Source organism: Trichoplusia ni, chromosome 10, assembly GCF_003590095.1.
Source record: "Trichoplusia ni isolate ovarian cell line Hi5 chromosome 10, tn1, whole genome shotgun sequence".
NCBI lineage: Eukaryota > Metazoa > Arthropoda > Insecta > Lepidoptera > Noctuidae > Trichoplusia > Trichoplusia ni.
In genome coordinates this window covers 5,427,124-5,446,981 of record NC_039487.1, presented here as the reverse complement: position 1 = coordinate 5,446,981, position 19,858 = coordinate 5,427,124, and the positions used below count along the sequence as shown (strand labels likewise).

The 19,858-nt window shown below is 34.8% G+C and overlaps 1 protein-coding gene across 5 annotated transcripts in view; it reads left to right on the top strand.

Annotated features, from left to right (window-relative positions):
• The window catches only part of LOC113497879 (ankyrin-1-like), a 141,017-nt gene that overhangs the window by 61,991 nt on the left and 59,168 nt on the right, over window positions 1-19,858 (top strand). For all 5 annotated transcript variants that reach the window (XM_026877641.1, XM_026877643.1, XM_026877645.1 and 2 more), the window contains exons 15-17: window positions 394-592; window positions 1,049-1,142; window positions 2,708-2,816. In XM_026877641.1, coding sequence (XP_026733442.1) covers window positions 394-592; window positions 1,049-1,142; window positions 2,708-2,816 — 402 coding nt within the window. The remainder of the gene's footprint in view (window positions 1-393; window positions 593-1,048; window positions 1,143-2,707; window positions 2,817-19,858) is intronic.

The window sequence follows — 19,858 nt, the reverse complement described above, 5'->3', positions numbered from 1 at the left end:
GTTTCTTCTTAGAAGCCTGCCAACATTGCCATGCACCAATACGAGGATGACGTATCACGGCGGCTTAAATGTCAGTAAGATTCTGTCACTACTATGCTTACTTAATGTTTTTTCGCCGAGGAAATGACTTTGAGGATTCCCCCGCTAAACTTAAAAAAGATACCTGCCTGCCTACCACTTAACGCTTGTTATCGTGGAAGTGTGATGCTACGACTACAGTCAACTGTCTTACTTTAAGAAAAATTGTTAGATTGCTTGGTTATGGATTGTCTTATAGAAGTCTAGAGACAATCTAGATATTAATACACTCGTTAGGTTTCGATTACCATAACAAAATATTGCGTACACTACAGACACAATTTCCGCATCTTTACTCAATAACTCCTTGTCTAGGTCTAACACCAGTCCACCTGGCGGCGTCAGAAGGCCGCACGGGGGTCCTAAAGGCGCTGATGTCAGCGGGCGGGCAGGTGAGCGCGCGCACCCGCGACGGGTACACGCCGCTGCACGCCGCCGCGCATCACGGACACCACGCCGCCGCGCGCGCGCTGCTCGCCGCCAACGCCGATGTTACTGCCAGGGCTGCGCATGGGTAAGGGGGGCTAAGAAGCTTTTATTGAGAATAGGACCAGAGAGACAGGCAAAGCTCAGGCGAACTGCATGGATAGGTTAAATAAAACTGAGATTTGGAACAAAGAATAATAGCTTTTTATGATCAATCTCTGTTTTTTTATGAAATATTAAAAAGACGAGGGTAGTTAGGGACGACGTAGGGAAAAGTAAGAAAAAAATCAATTGTACCCTCCTAGTTGTAGATAGTTAACTAACAAAATTCCGACAAGAAATTATTTTTAGAAAAGAGAGACATTATAGTGAAAAAGGTCATCGAAAAATCGTTACAAAACATTTTTTGTGTTCAGTAATAAAACTATCCGCCCTCAAAATAATCAAACTTAATAAGATAGCTCATTCCATATCAATCCAGGCAAACAGTTTATTCTACATCTCAAATAGTATTTTTATTATAAATAAACATTTTCACCCTTAGATTCACACCTCTGCACCAGGCGGCACAGCAAGGCCACACGCTCATCCTGCAGTTACTGCTGAAACACAACGCCGATCCCAACGCATTGTCTGCTGTAAGTACCTATATAACTAATTAAACGTTGTTTTGCTATAATTAATTATTTATAGAGAATTTTGGTATAGGATAAAACATTACATAAGAATAAAATGTTTACGGTGAAAAACCCCGTATAGCTTATTATAAATAATCAACATAAATTATGCACCTACAAAATATACAATTAATAATTTCAAAAAATCGTGCATGCACGCGGATTCTAAATATTTTTATAGAACTCTTATTGTATAGATCCGTCAAAAAACTTCATATGCATAAATATTGATGCTTTCACAGTCAATCTTTGATATTAAAGCATCTAGAATATGCAATGTAGATCTTTACTAAAGCTCACTACAATTCATGACAAATGAGTGCGGGACTTACATACGTTCTGGAAGGTTGATCAAGTATATTTATCGTCGAATCAACTGATTATAACTGGGTTACCACAAGACATACAAATCAGTGCTCTAAACGAGCAATTTGAGTTTACTTATCGTACGTAACGATGGTGTCAGAGTTCAATATTTTATAGTTTTTATTTTTTAAGACTACCGCTTTGCTGTGTGTTGGTATTTCGAGTAGTCGGCAGTAAAATAAAGCTATCACTAATTACGCTAGCTTAATAGAAATATCAAACAGCACAGCTGATTAATTATGACGCATAATTAATAAATACTATTTAACAGGAGTGTTAATGATGTTATAACTTCAATAATATAAATCATTCGAATAATTAATGTAATGACAAACATTACAATTAAACATGATTGTAAATAGAGAAATCCCATTTAATATTATTTATTGAGTCGTTAACTTTCCGTACGTGTCTCGTATTTCTCATGAATATTAAGTATTCACATGCATGCGTGCATATTGCTCGCATGACATCATGATTTTACACGACACAGTTTGTGAAGTACCGACAGTCGGACACTTGAAAATAAAGTGCTGGATTTCTTATCATTTAATTGTTAAAAGCTTCGGAGAGATTGTTTGATGATTTTATTCGAGCTTTTTTTCGGAGTCTTCAAAGCTATTTTATCATTGAGATTTCCTATACGTATGGATTGTATACGTCATAGTAACTACTGTTTTCGTACTTAAAAATGGCATCATTTATTTTCCACTGCGCGTAATCGTGGGCTAGCCTTGAATATGGATAAAAACCTGCTTCAAACGAAATACTTAGCAAGACTGTACTATCGTAGGTGTTGCTATATTGCAGCGTGATTTAGATACCAAACAAAAATGAACCAAAAAGAACCGACTTGGATTGTCAAGGCAAACGTCGGATGCTTAAATCCCGGGACGCAGCATCCTTTAGTATTTTATAACAAAGTAATATAATAATTACAAAGAAGTAAGAAGGTAAGTAGGTACGTATGTATGTCGCATACCTTTACGCAGTGGCTTTAACTCTTGACACCAGATTGTAAATCATTTATGTTTATAAGAAGTAATCTTAACAGTTAAACTAATTGTTTCGTTATTTTTTTTAATATTTAACGTTCTACAACAACCCTTTATCTTGAAGAAATCCTTTATTATAAACCGAATATTTAATTTGTCCTGCAGAATGGCCAGACAGCGTGTGCGATCGCCGACCGCCTTGGCTACATTAGTGCCGTCGAGGCTCTCCGGCCGGTCACCGAGAACACGCTCAGCCAAGCTGTGGGTGATTCCGGTAAGTTTTAGTTTATAGCTTATTGATAAAAAAAATGTTTTTTTTTATTGTTAATATTAAATGCTGAAAATTTGCTTTTTTTTGGTTTGCAAGGTGTGTTCACGTGAGGTTGTATGTTCACTCGAAAATAGGTCACACAATCCTCAGAATTTTGTGAAGAAATATTTCGTGATAGAAAAGTTGAATATAAGGAGTTCGTCCAAAGTACGTGCGACTTTTATGCAGACTGGCAATTGTACTTAAAAGGTTATATGTGGTTATTTAGATAGATATACTTATTTATACGATTTTGCGCTCGTTACGCGTTCCACTGCCTCTATGTGACTGGCGCACTACATCTTATCGTTATTTAAAAAATTCAAAAAGAGACGCTCATATGTCATAAACTATGACACACAGAGTTAAAAAAACATGTGCAGCTCATCTGTTTATTTTGTGAGAGGATCAAATCCTTAGCATATCGCGCACCGTGCTATGCAACCAGCGCTCCGGTGCTATGGGCGTAGTGACCCTATCAATAATACCAGTCAAATTGAAGTATCCGTTGTTAATGTGAACACATGTTCTTGCAATATGTCAAAAAGTAATTTAAAACAAACTTCTTCAAACGCAAAATATTTTTACTTTGTTTATTATGTTATTAAATCACAATTTAACATTTCCAATCTGCATTTTACTCTCCAATGACACATAACAGTCGGTCGGAACTTTGATCTGAATTAACGTGCACAGCGGCCGTTGCATGCGCAGCAAAATATAACGATATCCGTCAAACAAACGCGTAACAAACATTTGGATGTGTGCCAAATGTGCAAGCGTCAATCCGTATAAATATTTACACGAAAATCCGCCATTTTGGTTATTGATATTATATTTGGCATCACAAATTTAATTACAGTAATGTTAACAGAAAAACATTGCAAAATTTGTTAGCCTTTACAAATGTATTAATATTCAGTGATGTGTAAAATTGTTATTGATATTACGCAAATTTTGTCGCAAAAAATAATATTGGTTATTGAAAAGTAACCTTTACTTAGTGGTCTAAGGTCGCCCGTTAAATATAATTGCGGTTCTTAGTGTGGAAACAGATAAACTCATTCAAGACCATGATTTCACGGCGGGTTTTCTTCATATTCTACATGTTAAGAAGACTTACTGTAACTTAATTTGATACCTATTGGAAGACGTGATTTTATGAACTAATTTTCCTATTGCCTATAATACATATTTAAAAAGAGTTTTGTGTATGTTGACTCTCTTTGGATACAGACGCGATGGTCAACTGTAACCAAATAGGAGCGAAGGATTGTAAATTGATCAAGGAGCAAGGATTCCATCCCGGAAATATTTTTTGTATATTCCAAAATGCATTGTTTTTTTTTATATTCTTCCAATCTTGGACTAATTAACAAAATGTTTATTTTGTTCATAAGAATATACTTTTGTTGCGGACCTATTTTATTCCAAATTTCTCCATCCAAATATTAGTCGTGGTACAAGGGAATTTCATCCTTATGTCGCGGGTCTTAGCAGACTTTTAGGTCACATGTACACAACACCCTTATTGAGAACAAGCATTCGTGGCTCACCCAAATGCTTGTCCTACACTGGGCTCGAACACGCGACACGTCGCGCACACTAGATTTGGGTTGGTGACCTGCACCATTCCAAAATCCTACGCATATTCATGAATATCGATACTAGTTAACTAAAATAAGTATTCGCAACTAACGCGGCCCGGTAACCCGTTTCTCGATATGACATCATCGGCAAGTTTGTTTTGTGTAAGGTCAGCAGCTGAGGTAATGCTGTCGATAAAAATAATTATTATAAACACATTTAAGAGTGGAACGGTGTGATTGTTGCAATTATATGCACTCAGCGTTTTGTTTTTTTATTTAAAAAGGTTTCATTGTAAAGTGTGTTAAGGTACTTCTTGAAGATTTTAAGTTTGTCGTGATTTTAGCAAAATTTGTAGATATGTATCTGCATTCATAAAAAAAAAACACGTAACGTTTTACGTTTCGTTGTCTTTCAGAGCTTATCCACTAAACTAATTTCGATGAAACTTAGTAAGAAGAAATCTAGGAATCCAATAAAGATGGACATATAGGTTTGTGTCGGTAATATCGATAACTTTGCGGATAGAACCACGGTCAAAAGCTAGTGCTTGATAAAATTTAATAAGGATAGTCAAAGCAATAAATTAAAGTATCATTCAATACCAAGCCGGTATGCAATATAACGCCCATTCCCTGTTTATTATTTTGTTAACACCCACAACTGTCCAATAATAGTCGGCAGTAAATGATTATCGTTGTTCAATATTTAGTACCGTGTAACCGTTATATACCTGGTTTATGGAGTTCCTGATTCCTTGCCCTTATAGATTTAATTTATAATCAAGCAAAACGTGTAAAATTGCATTGTTACGGGAGAAATTAAATTATTACAATTTTTGTCCAATATTTTTATGATCGGGGGTCCTGGTTGCTTTCTCTCCCGAAACAAACTATAAGTCTATAGCTAATCATACGAAACCTTACCAGTCAAAATTAAGTCCCAACAGGCAAACACTTAAAGTAATTCAGTGCTTTAACGCATCCTGATATTAATTTCTGGAAATACCAATATCAAAACAAACATCTCTTTTTTTGTCTTTAAAGATTGGATTAGTCAACCCCAAGCCAAGTCAGTAAACAATAAAGTAATGATTTTAGTACATTGACACGATTCAACCACAGCAGTTTACTAAATAGGAAACGGTGAGGTCATACCAACTATTCATACTCTTTATATTCTTTATTTTTATTGTACGCACTACCTACTCACATATAATTGTGTACAAATAATATTTGTTATACGGACCCATTATTAAATGAACTAACTTTGCAACAAAGAGAGCAAACAAGTGCTTAGTATCGATATTTTAAATCTACAACATAGTAAAAAATTTGCTTACAAATAAAACTTGCAGAATTACCTTACCTCGAGAGGAAATTGTTTTAAATATAAACTTAAGTCGCTCATAATAATGTTACTGTAAAGATTAATTAAAATCGATCCAGAAGTTTAAAAGATAAACCCGGACGAACAAACAAACAAATTTATGAGATAGAAAGCACTTGTGTGTACAATATGCTCGATTAACAGTTCACACACTTACAACCCATTGTTGTCTACTTGTAAAAAGTATGAATCGTAACCATTGTTACTTTCTATGTAACAATTAGCTGTAATTGTTTTGATGACAAACAGAATACAAATGGCTGACAAAGAAGCGTTAGCAGATGCAGCTTTTACCAACAAAAACATAAATTCTATGCAATGACAAATGAGTTTTTATGTTACGATAAAATGTGTGAAATTATATGACTTGTGTATTTGTATGCAGTATTACAATTTGTTGAGTAGACTAATGGAATACGGATTCAATCAATTGATGAATTCAGTCGCGGTCCAGTGCTGGACTTAGGTCGCTCTTGAACTGTGCTATGCATGAATTATTCCATTTGAAACATTTCCTAGTTATACTATCCAATAGAAAGACGATAGATATACAGAGAGGTTTTTGTATATCCTAATTTGTCCCACAGACAGCATTTTAATTAATTATTTATTTGGATCCATATTCCAATAATCTAATTAAAAAATCATTTACCTAATAGACATGCTCAATGTACAATATAAACAAAAGTAATTGATTATGGCAACTCATAAAAATTGTTACGTAAAGCCTTAACAAGCAACAAATTCCTCTTCAAATTATCTTAACGATGATACAATGATTATCGTTAATTACCACACTTGGCGAACCAATTATTGTATTACGTTGCTACTTGCTAAGCAAGCGATTGTAGTATTCATATTTAAACATGGCGTTTTGTGTGGGTAACCCTTGTTCTGACAATGACGTATCCTAATACAGCTTTCGTTTATGTGTCACTGTCACACAAATTAAACCTTTCATTAATAAACAATCGCTGTCAATCGCACTCACACTCAGCCTCAGATGAGTTGAACTATCTGCACCAAATATGCTTAAGAAAGGTATGAACATACTCGTATACTCGTATTTATACAATTGTCTACATATTGTTATAACGTCATCACACATTCAAAAACATATATTCAAGGTCTGTTAGTCATCGTTCCGAAGGCATGCTGACCAAATGACCGGAATTAAAAACATTAGGCCTCATTCATAACGAACGTTTTAACCGCTGTTCGCTGTTACATTCTTTGATGGATCAACATTTTTATTAACTCGTAAAGGAAGGTCCTCATAATAGAAGATTCTGAATTTGTTAATTAAAAGTTATCGAAAACTATCTGTTTATATAAAAACAATAATTTGCCAAACCAAATATGTCCTACTTAGAAAGACGCGTCGCTAATTAGCTGCAATCAGCCTTCCCAGGTAGTAACGATAGTTTTGCATAAATATTTCTTTTGGTGAACTACAATAGCAAAAAAAATGTTGTAAAAGAAAACTATCCCGTTGTAACTACAAAAGTCTCACTTTAAGAGGTGGTATGTCTCTAGGCATCTCACTGGGTCCAACAATCACTAGCCGAGGAGCCGTATAGTCAGTACACTCCCTAAAACATAGTACTATATTCCTATACTATGTCTATATGCCATACAATTGTTCGTGAGATGCTATGACTAACACAACCTATTTGTATTGTATTTAGCAGATACATAATTCTATACACGTCATAATTATTATGTTTATTGATAGACTGAACATGTACCACGTGTTTTTGATCTAGTAAATAACAGTAGGAAATGAATTACATCTTAATCGTGATGTTGATAATAACGATGTTTTTAATCATTATTTTGATGATGTCAAACAGTGATTATAGTTGTGCAATGTTGTCAATATCAGACTGAAATTCTACTGATGTCTTTTTTAAAGAAAACTTGTATTCGCAAGCGTTTAGAAACCGGAAATTGTCAAAAGCGCAGAACGTTAAGGCGCAAAATTTCAGGAATCCTACTAAAACTAAGTAAGATCTTGATATTGTTATTAAATACCCGAAAGTCGTTAAGGAAATGATATTGAATATAAACTAAATATAAACACGAATCACGATGCCTAAATTTCAAACAAAATTATATTGGCAGTGATGTAGTTTAAAAACAAAAGATAAAACCACATACGCCCCTGTTTCAATGAGAACAAATCAAGATCAATTCCCACATGGCTTCGTTTTAAATAATTTTACTTGACATTGTGCGTTCAATTGACCTTTTCTCCGGTTCGCACTTGTATGGACAACATTCTATTCCGGTGCCAACATTATCAAAGGACGATGTTAAAGCTATTCTTAATTTTGTTTGTTAATGACAAAGTCAATGTCGCAAAAGATTTTAATTTCTGTTTTAAGTTTTTTGATGAAATTCTTGTGACAGAATGACACTGCATACTTGATTTTATTTCTACTTGTATCTGGGCTAAAATACATGAAATATTTTGAATCTGACGATTATAAACGTGAATGTAAGTTTGAATGGATGGAAATTTGTTCCTCTTTCACGCAAAAACCAGTAAACGGATTAGGACGACATTTGATACACATATAGTTTATAACCTTGAATAGCATTTTTTTTCCTGATATTAGCGTAAGAGCAGAAAAAGGAGAATCAAATATAATTTGTACGGCACAGTCATCATACCTATCCTGTTAAATCTAACTTTACATAACCACTCAAAGATTTATATGCATATATTATAAGTAATGTACGAAGCGTACTCTATCTAACGTAATACCCATTGTAAGCAAATCAATCAATATTTGCCCACAATGTTATTTTAACAATACAATTCATAATTCATACATGTTTTCTTGCATATAATGTTGGATGCACTGTGGCACACAAGCTATTTGTCATTGTGCAGTGACCATGGTTCTATTCCCAAATGAATACTATTCTGTCTTCGGTCTCGCTACGTTAGGTTATCACAATAACCAGTAATCGATTGACTGAATAAATAAAAAATATTATTATAATTGTTAAAATAGACTGAAGAACCGTTGACGAACGAATTGGACTCGTGAACCTGAGGGTTCCATGAAAAGACTAAAAAATATTTTGTATATTGATTAGTGGTCTAGTACTCGTAATACCTACAAGCTTTCTTTAGTTTAAAACAAGATGGCGTCGTGTCAAAGTGGTCAAAAACAAATTGTAATGTAACCCGTCATATTTATGACCGTACCAGTAATTGCTTGTTTTCGAAAAAGATATAGCTTGGTTACAAACGGCCAGACGAATGGACAGTGGACCCTTAGTAATTCCTTCCTTCCTTTTTTCCGCTTTGGGTACGGAACCCTAAAACCCGCGATGTTTAATAAGTGTAGCTAAGTGACCATTTATTAGATATAGGCCTCCATATAACATCGTACCTTTTAAATTCTATTTTAAACTAACTGACCCAGCAAACGTTGTTTTGCCGGATATTTTGTTTTTCTAGTTGTATGTATCTATTTTTAATGCCACATTATAAAAAAAAAAAAAATAAACAATTTCGTCCAAAAAATAAAATATTATTTTTTAGTGTGAGCAACCCTTATCACTTAGGGGTATGAAAAATAGATGTTGTTCTATTCCCAGACCTACCCAATATGTATACAAAAATTTTTATAAAAATCGGTCGAACTATTTCGGAGGAGTACGGTAACTAACATCGTGACACGGGAATTTTATCTATTTTAAATTACATACGTACACAATTTTCAATTGTCCCACGCTTTGATACTATCTATTTTATTATCCTGATTAGAAATCTTATCACTCTCTACCTGCGTCATGTTCTTAATATTTTGATTACATATTTGCCATCTATTTGATCTGTATAATCTGAAACCGATAAAGGTTAAAAACAAGAGGTTTCATGACCAAAAATAATTTGCTCTTTCATGATTCATTGAGTCAAGGTTATTTTGGTTTTGAACAGTCAACGTACGTTAAAAAAAAATAATAGGATTTTTTACTGCTTGTATGACAATTCCTTCTATTAATAACATAATGCCGTAATAATATTACTTAATTTACTATGTGTATTGTCTAAACAACCATAAGCGTCACTTCTAAAATGTCACCTGTTTCAAGGTGGACCAGAAATTCTTGTTTGGGATCAATTAATATTAATGTTCTCACGATATTTTGTGTTTGAAAATAATTTTCTATTTCGAAAAGTCAATTACCTGCTGAAGGTCAAGTTGAATCCTTTGCTAGAGTAGTTTATGACAGCAGAATCAGCAGATACAAATGTGGGAGTGAGAAGTCGCTCTACTCTGTGTATGCGCCGTCTTACTTGCACATCTGTTACTTACGTTTAGTACTGATGCGCCCGATAACATAGTTTATATTAAAGTAGATAGCATTGTAAATAAAATCATTATCATCGTGTTTCATGTTGGTCATGAAGTCCATTAATACATATTTGTATATTATTATTTAGGTATTATTGTGCAATTTCAACAGGATGTCCTTTCCGTGCGCGGTTTTACGTCAAAAATCATGACAGATAAGCAGTCGGCTCCAGTTTTGATGACTTGTCTTTTTCACAATAAAAATCTATGCTGTAAGACTGACCACAGAAATTCACTTCCTTATCGTCGTCATGTCTTTGAAGTTTTCATTCAACAGCATCTTCTGTCAGTTTCCTAGCAACCCCTCTTTAAATCATGTCAATTTTCACCCGTAATACTTCTTCTTTTTTGTCAAATTAATGTACAGTTTTGTTAAATTCTGCTTTATTTTCCTTTAAAAAAAAAAACGATTCCGTAGTAAGGAATTTAATTCCTTTTGTCACGGAGTGTTTCAAAAACATATAAATCACATTACACCCAGACTCAGAACTAGCATTCGTCTATCACACCTCAACCACTCGGCTATCCGTGTAGTCAAATTGTCTATCTATCTATACAAAATATTGGTTCAACGGCAAAACAGCGTGTACTCCATGGCGATAGATGCTGACCACAACACAATTAAGAAAAACCAAAACATATGTTCCGAATTCACAGCCAAGTGCTATTGAATAATATTAGTTTAACGACACGCGTTATAAGCGTTTCGCGTTCGTTTTAAACGTCGGTTTATTACTTATTAATGCGTAGAATTATGTCAGACTGAGTAAATAGATTACCAGAATCTGGAGCATGACGAACGTTTAAAACTGCGTGATTTATTAACTGGATTCTACAATGTCTATCTGTTGGGAAAATATCATTGGATATAAAGCTTTAAGTTTTTGGCTTTTGAAATTGTACCTGGCATCAGTCATTGGCTTAATTTTTTGGTATCCCGTTTTCAATTATTTCGTCTCAGAACTACAGTACAATAAAAATTTGTAGTAGTAGTAAACGTTATTTGGCACAATTCGTCATCTATGCCTCGGAAACTTTCACTCTGACATAGATCTTGACGGGCCTGTTGGTCTAGTGGTTAGTGACCCTGACTGCTATACCGGAGGTCGTGGGTTCGATTCCCGCCCAGGACAAATGATGTGTGATGAGCATGATCATTTGTTCTGGTGTCTGGGTGTAATTTATCTATAATATGTATGTATTTAGAATATATAAGTAAGTTTATCAGTTGTCTGGTTACCATAACACAAGCTCTGCTTTAGCTTGGGATCAGATAACCGTGTGTGAGTTGTCCCAGGATTTATTTATTATTTATTTATTTATTATCTTCCTCCCATGCTATTGCACAAATGTCCAGTACCCTCTGTTCTGATTCAGCTTACCTCTCCACTCACCCGAAAAATATTCCTTTCAAACATCAACTGTCCCACATTAACGTACATTATGGAGTCAATATTTCTATTTAGCTCTTGTGTATCGCATGCCCTGCAATACACATCTGGGGTACAATCGTTATCTAATCAATGCACAATGCCTGTCTGTCTGTGCGAGTTCCATTTATAACACGCCCTGCACTGCAGCCGAGGGCCGGGATAACCAACATTGTTGTGTAGTCAAGTGCATCTGATTTTTGTTTTGAATGCTGTTCGGTCCCGTTAAGCAGGTTTATTTGTCTGTCTGACTTGTTAACTGTAATTTAATAATGAAGATGGAAGGAATTGAACTAGGTTCAATATAAATCATGTAATTTTTTATTGTTTAACGCTGATTATTAGTTTTGGAACCAAGTGTCCAAAATCATGAACGCTGTGGGTAGAAAGTTGTGCTATTTTGTAGAAAAAATAAAATTGAAAATCTGCTCTACATTGGGGTATTTTCAGGGTCAAAGGTCAAAGGGTCCATTCAGATGTAAAATAATAGAAATTCTTTGATTTATTGCTATTGAGTAGAATAAAAAACCATTGTCAACTGTGAAGATCAACAACCAAATGTGCAAAGTACAAACACTTCGTCGAACCACTTAATTCTTGAACATAATCGTCAGTTTGATAAGCTCGTCTATGATCAAACAATGCACTACTATGCCGTCTTTCGCTATCTTTATGGAGGAATACAACCTCATAAGCACATAGGTTTACTTCGTGCGGTGCTAACATAATCCTTAGACTCGCATCTCATTAGTTACATAACTTATTGTTCATCTTCCGCATGCACACTCCACAGGTCGTTATTTCGTCTGCTATTTTTTAAATGTGTCGTAATATCATAACCTTACTACTTACCAATTTCTGTGCGTAGTCCGTATCATGATATTGTATTACCTAATTCAATTCATTTATTCTATTGCAGCCCATTGATGAGCATGAATTTCTCCAAAGATGTGCCACTCTACCCAAACTCCCTTTTCGCATTATGTTCCTTTGGTGTCTGACTCCCTTTTGCTCGGTTTTGTTTATTAATTCATCTTCTGTCACAGGAATAAACAACTAACATCAAAATGAACTTAGTCTTAATTGGGAAGATAATAAATAAAGGTTACTCCAGCGACTTCGCAATTCGCATGAACTCTTTCATTCAGAGATAAATTTAAAAGCTATAAATATATCTTCACGTGATTTTCATTTGTTTCTTGCTTTAGTGAATAATACATTGGCTTGCGAGATGTGTTAGATTGATTGAAGCGTAAGCAATAACAAATCTGTGGACGGAGTCAGATTATACACATGAACTAAACCCGGATCCCGCCTACATAGCCAGCATACCGTTTCCGCCACCTGCACTACTGTGCAATCTATACTGTTGTCTATACCTTCTTTATTCTATAGTTCTGCCAAGACCGGTTCCCTCAACTTTCTAAGTAAACAGGTGGATCTAAAACTAATCACTAAATCCTTTATTTATCATCAGTTTGATTAGGTCATGAGGTTTGCCAGTCACAGAAAATATATTGAAAAAAAATGACTTGTCAGAATTTAAATAATTTGCTTCTCGCGTCATCTGTGACGTTATAGTCTTAGATATTCTATGATAGTTAAAGATAATTTTGCTAAGATCAATATCGACTCTTTAATAGATATTCCTATACAAAACTTATGAAGTGGTAGTTATCTTTTAAATTCTTTCCTGACGTGAAAAATTAGAGTTTCTATGAACCTTGAAGTGTCGATTGTTTATTTGGAAAGTAGAAAAGTCTGATCATCTTTGCAGTTAGATCATTGGGTATAGTCTTAAATTCATTTACCTGACGACTTACCTCGAATATTATCATTGATATAGTTATGTATTTCTCGATGCGTCGTGAACTCGTGAGTCGTTCCCGATCTAGTATTCTGATTAGGTAACGCCATACGAGGTTACACCTTGACACGACACGACCCAATAAAGGTGCACGCAGTTGATTTTTGGACTTGGATGTTAAATTTAGTAACGTTGTGTACCATCTAACCTGTATAGTTTATTATGCTAATTAGGTTTGGAAGACTTGCTTTGTTAGTTCGCTTTCTCCGGGATAGCAATGGATCTTCACAATTGTGATTTTTAAACGAATTCTTCTATTAAAGTTTTATAAAACGATTTCATAAATTGAGTAGCAATGTTTTCATTAAAATGCGTTAAGCTGATATGGTCAAAAGGTAGATAAGTTTTTTTCATTTTTTTTTGTTCAGAGGAAGGGAGTGTGCTTTACCCTTACCATGCCCAGAAACCCTTTCGGACAATCCCAGAAATTTTCAATGACCCACCATTGAAAATTTCACCTACCATTGAAAATTTCTCCCTGGTCATGCGATACGCAAGACTTAGTGGTAACCGTTTTTTTATAATTTATTCCAATCGATTATTTCAGCATCAGGTTATTTATTTGGGTTCATGTCAGTCAGATCATTATTCTAATTCCTTTAAATCTTGTTGAGAAGCGTGAAATTTCTGTTGTGTATGTTTAGAGCCGTATAACTATGGGGCTATCAAAGTACGCCGAAGCCGTGAAGTCGCGATCGTACGGTCAGCAGAAAAATGTGGCTCAAACTTCTTTGTTTTGTGTTTATGATGAGCCATCAGATTTAGAAGGTTCCTGAATGCAGTCCAATATGATACGAAGTTAAGAAAAAACAAAGTAGCTTAAAATTTATTTACGGAAACCTTGCTAAATACCAATGTTATAGATGTTTCTAAGGGATTTTGGGCAGACATCAATCTGCCTTTATTCATTGACTTTTGAAAAATGTCTCACTTGCTGTAGAACCCCAAATTTCTTCACACCTGCTCTCTAAGACCTAAAACTCGTCAATGTTCCTACAGTTAACTTATCCCATAAAAAGATCGATTTTATCAGCTGTCGTTACCTGTACCCCGCGTCACGGCCACAACTTGGCTATATGCCATTGTTTTCACATTCTAAGTCGGGTCGAGGTGGAAACCGGCATGCCGATTATTTATGAAAATTGTACTCTTACTCTTATTTATAGAATGTCCTAACACAGGGTGAAGGACTTCAGAATCGATATTGATTTGTTCATTCATCGATGGAAGTATATCGAAATAATAACAAATTAATGTACTTTTTTGGATATGATCGAAGTTTGTTATATTGTTTGTTTATTTCCCGTATCTAATAAGGTCTTTACTGTGTAACTTCCTCGTGTTTCAAGCCGTAAATATCATACAAACGTTCTTCGAACCAAGTCATTCAAGTTTCATGTTCGTGACATACTGATGACTGTTAAACCGTATTCACAATGGAATGTTGATGAAATCTATTCATTATAACTTCATAAATTTATATTCTTCCGCGAATAATGACGCTATTAGATCATTTTACAAAAATACTACACACGTGTTCCGATGTTCAACTGCTTGCTTAGAATGATGACGTCATCGGGTCATTAAGTCAGCAAATAGTTTGGAACCTGTAATTTTGGTTGTTTATAATTTTAATATCCGAAACCACAGAGCGAAGAAGAATTGTACTATACTTAGTCTACATTCACTTTTCTTTTTCTCCGTGGGAAAGAAATCATTCTCATCATTGAACGAGGAATTCCATTGATATTTTACGAGTACATACATTCGTTTGTACAAACGTAATTGTGTGATAACTTTAGTTTGAGAACGACTTAGATGTTAGTACTACGATAGAGCAGACACAGAACGTGTCTAAAACTAAAACATATCACGATAAGCATATTCTTCTTTGAATTAAACTCACTTAAAACCATTCCCGTGTTAACGTAAGCGATAGACTATGAAATTATTAATGTGTTGCACCCAAAATTAGATGGCGTCCCGAAATAACAGCACCCAGTCGCGAGTGAACAATTTACGTAGAATATACTTGTCTGTGAGAATTTGTGTTCTGTGTCTGTTTTTGCATGCGAGCGCACGTGAGCCGGCGTCAATGATACAGCGAGCGGGCAGTCGCCGCGCGACCTCTCAACGCTTATCACGACACACAACACTACAAACATTCAATTAACCAATCAACTTAATTCGATTCACATACAGGAACGACACTAGTGTGACGTGCTCTATCGCGCTGGGAACACGGACGGAATCCCGCGGTTCACCAAATCTCGAGTGTTCATACTAATTCATGGTGTTGTTACGGTGCTGTTAATTTCCGCGAATATTCGATGATGTAACTGTGAACTGTATGGTGCCTTTGTTTCGTGTTCAAACAGTGTGTTCTAGGAAGAAACTGAAAGTGTTAAAGTGTCAATAATCGCGGATCCATAGCTCCTGGTACGTTCAATTTATCAAGCTCTTGATAACTGTTAATCATTTTTTTTTTCGGTATGCGTGCATTGCCGGTGCGTCTGTGGCGTAAAGCCAACGTTTATTATTAAACTTGTGTCTGAAACTTCAGTTTTACTCAAGCTACGGGTTATTTTCGCGACCGATACGCATGATTTTTGTTTAATGACTGTGCTAATTAAAGTTCGGATGAACTGAAGAGTTCAAACGAATATTCAGACATCAGAATCTGTACTGTCGAATTGATGTATGCAAGAATGTATTAATACATTTGTCAGGCCTCATTACTCATACGAAACAAACGATTTATGTATTAATTAGGTATATAATTGTCGCTTGTGTCAGCGATAGTGTGTAGCGTTGATTGTAATTTGCACATTTTCCTCCAGCGTGCATAATTTGCTAATTCTGCCTGTACAGGTTTTTAAATAGACATGTGATATATTGTTCTTAGTGAAGCAATTTGTCTAGATCTGGTATCGAATCGTAGGTGTTATTTACGTAAATCTAAGGAGCAATCCGATAAATAAATATTCTATAGAATCGTAGTGTTTAGTTTAAATTAAAGTTTAAACATACAATCGTAACACTTTTGAAATATAGGATTGCCTTGGCTACTTCACGAACACGATTTTATCACTTCTTTCAAACTTTAAGAGCTAACTGAATAAATTAATATTGAATTTATAACCTTGAGATCGAGTATGTTCATCAAAACTTCTAAAAAGAAGTCTTTGTCTTTGAAAGGACCATCAATTGCTAACACATGTTTGCTATAATGTTTTTACGACTTTTATTTTACATAAATGTGTCTGATAATATAATAATGTTCGCATGGAAACCCACTGATGGGCAAAAATCTCATGTAAAAAGGAACAAGTATTATCCAACATAACTATGTTTTATTTTTAAAGTTTTCTATTCGGGAAAACCACTGATAGTCAGGCTGTGGTTGTTGGCGTAAACATCGTTTATTAAATTAGTGGTTTATAATTATTTTTCCCACTACAAAATACAAATCAATATGGTATGGCAAATGATTTAAGCACCGCAAGATACAGTCAACAGCAAATAGGGCGCGAAGAGCAACGTGATCCAAGGAAGTTCTTTTTCTCAAAAATCATTAAAATATATTCATTAACCTTTAACTGAGAAGATTTAAGCTCATTTTTGTAAATCCATTGTATAAACCACAAGCTAATAGTACAATCCTTCAACTAAATGAGCGAATATTATTTCTTGAATTTCTTTTGAGGTAGAGAAACTTGAGGTTACCAAAAGATAAATAAAATCCAAACTGTATCGAAAAATGTACAAAACGAAACAATTTGAACCGTCGCACACTGGGGCAAGCTATATGGAAGCAATACCCAAAATGTTAGTAGTGTAATAAACTTAATGATTAACCTTTATTCTTCTTCTAACATCTCAATAACCTCCGGATCGAAGGGTTTTCGTTTCATTTTAGGCACTTTGCGCATCAGGCTTAAGATGGGGTCTGAGGATATGAACAAGCGATTCATGATGTCTATGAGATTTTCAGTTCTGGATGTTTTTCGACTAAAACGTTCTCGGTACGTTTTAAAATCCTTATTTCTAGACTCCTGGGCTTCTTCACTGAGTTGACCAATCGGCAACAAAGCTTGGGTAACAATTTCAGGGCCATGTATTAAAAGTTTGTGGACTGTAGGTGTCATTGGCATCCATGGATACAGACTTACGTAAGAGAAGCAGTTTCATGACAAAATGTTTGAAACTTGTGTGAATTTATTTTAAACCCACTTGATATCGTTTGCAATATTATGTAGAATCGTTTTATAAGCTGCGAATCAATCTGTGTTATCGCGGCTGACTTTTCAAAGTTTTGGAAGAAAATACGTGCCACATTCCCGTCATTGCTGTTGCCAAAGCCAGGTTTTGGTTTGTCTACAATAAGGGATAGTTGTTTTCTAAACTCAGTCTGAATTCGTTTTTTATTTTGTTCTACTGTCTCTTTGTTTTCTTTATTCACACGCCACTCCTGAATGGGTAATTTATAAGAAAGGTGCAAAAAAAATTCAAACAATCGTATCCAGCAATGTAAGACTGATAAACCAAACGATATGAAATCATTTTTGACGGGTTTTTGCAGAACAGTATTTAAATTATTAAATTCTTTAGAGGTGGCATTACATAAATAACACTTCAATGTAGATTTCGTATCTGAGAGGGCATTACATAATTTACCATCCACCATTGTAAAAATAGCCTTATGCACAACTTCATATACATTCTCATTCACTTTAATCTTTGTTGGTGACAAATTTTCAACTTGTTGATCAAATGTCTTGTTTTTTTGCTTTGACTAATTCATCAGTTTCTTTACGATACTGGAGACTTATCGGCCGACAAAATCGTGATGAAGAAGGCTTTGGATTTTGCCACAAAACAACTGTGCTATCATTTTTCTCATACGAAAGTCTTAATGGAACGAGACTACTTAAAAACATATATTTGTCGTCAGCAGTCTCCGAAATAAACTTTTGTTTGTATTGGGTATGACTGGAGCTTCCGTCAAAACCCCATTTCGTATGCAATACAATTTTATCCGAAGAGCTTATTGACTGCGTAAGAAGAACACTTTTTTGTGAATGTATCAGACGAGTGGCAGTGTGATCAAGCAACGACTGAAGGGGCACGACAGCTTCAGTTTCTGTAACCTGAACGTCTTTCGGATAGCAAAGAGCCTTTTCTGCCTGCACCAACTTGTAAGATGGAAAAATATCTTTAGCGTAGTTTCTGATAATTTCATATTGTTTACGAGATAGTTGAGCCTCAATTAGTAATGAAAGTGCTTCCCGCGGTGATATTTTCTTGACCTTTATTTCGGTAGATATGTCAAAACAGTCTTTTGCGTATTTGGGACATACTGACATTTTTTTAATAACTTGTGCTTCTGTGGTTCTACCTGAGGACCTTAGCTTCATTTGTGCTGCATAAGTTAAAAAATCTGCATCCATCTCAGCACGCAGACTAGATGTTTTTCTGCGTTTTGAATTTTCGCTAGAGTCACTAAAATTTGAAGTGGGCCTTCCTGAGTTTATGACTACAAAACGTGTAAATTTACAACTTCCATCCAACCAAGTCTTTTCATTAGCGAATAGTCTTTCTCTATGTTTACCGTGTAGTAACCATTTCGTGTTAAATTGTCGCTTGAAGTTACGCAGTTGTAAAGTTAAATCTGTACGAGATTGCGTAGGACAATTCGTTTGGGAAGCAACAAAATCTATTATTTCTTTAAATTTACTATCAAATGATTTATATTTACTCTTAAAAAATACTTCTACTAAAGTTTTTCTACTGATAATGACGTTTTTCGACATATCTGAAAATAATTAAAAAAATACTTATGCGCCTGTTATAGCATTGAAAGCAATATTTTGAATTTGCGCAAAGTTCTTTCACTATTGCGTTTGGTTTCTTAAAAATGAAGGTTTGTATTATACATAACACTAATTCATTTCAAAAGAACTTCGCGCAAAATTAAAATATCATTACTTTAATTATAAAATACAATAAAATAAATATATTGTTATTTACTAATATTATATAATACTTTTGCCCTATTTGACTTTTATTTATAATAGTACTGACCTTGATCTTCACTGGACATATTTTAGTTTTTGGATAACTTCAATAACAGTGAAGTTATGTACACTTGAATCACGCAGACGAAATAGTGCAAATGCAACAACTATCAATTCTATCAACTTTGTGGCAATATATTAGCGAACTGATAACCTTTGGATGGATAATATCAATGCTATGTGATGCGAAATATATCGAACTTTGATGTTTTGTCATAAGTTTCTTGAAATACCCTCATTTTAGAAATTCAATTTTGGGCATCGCCTTCATACAGCTTGC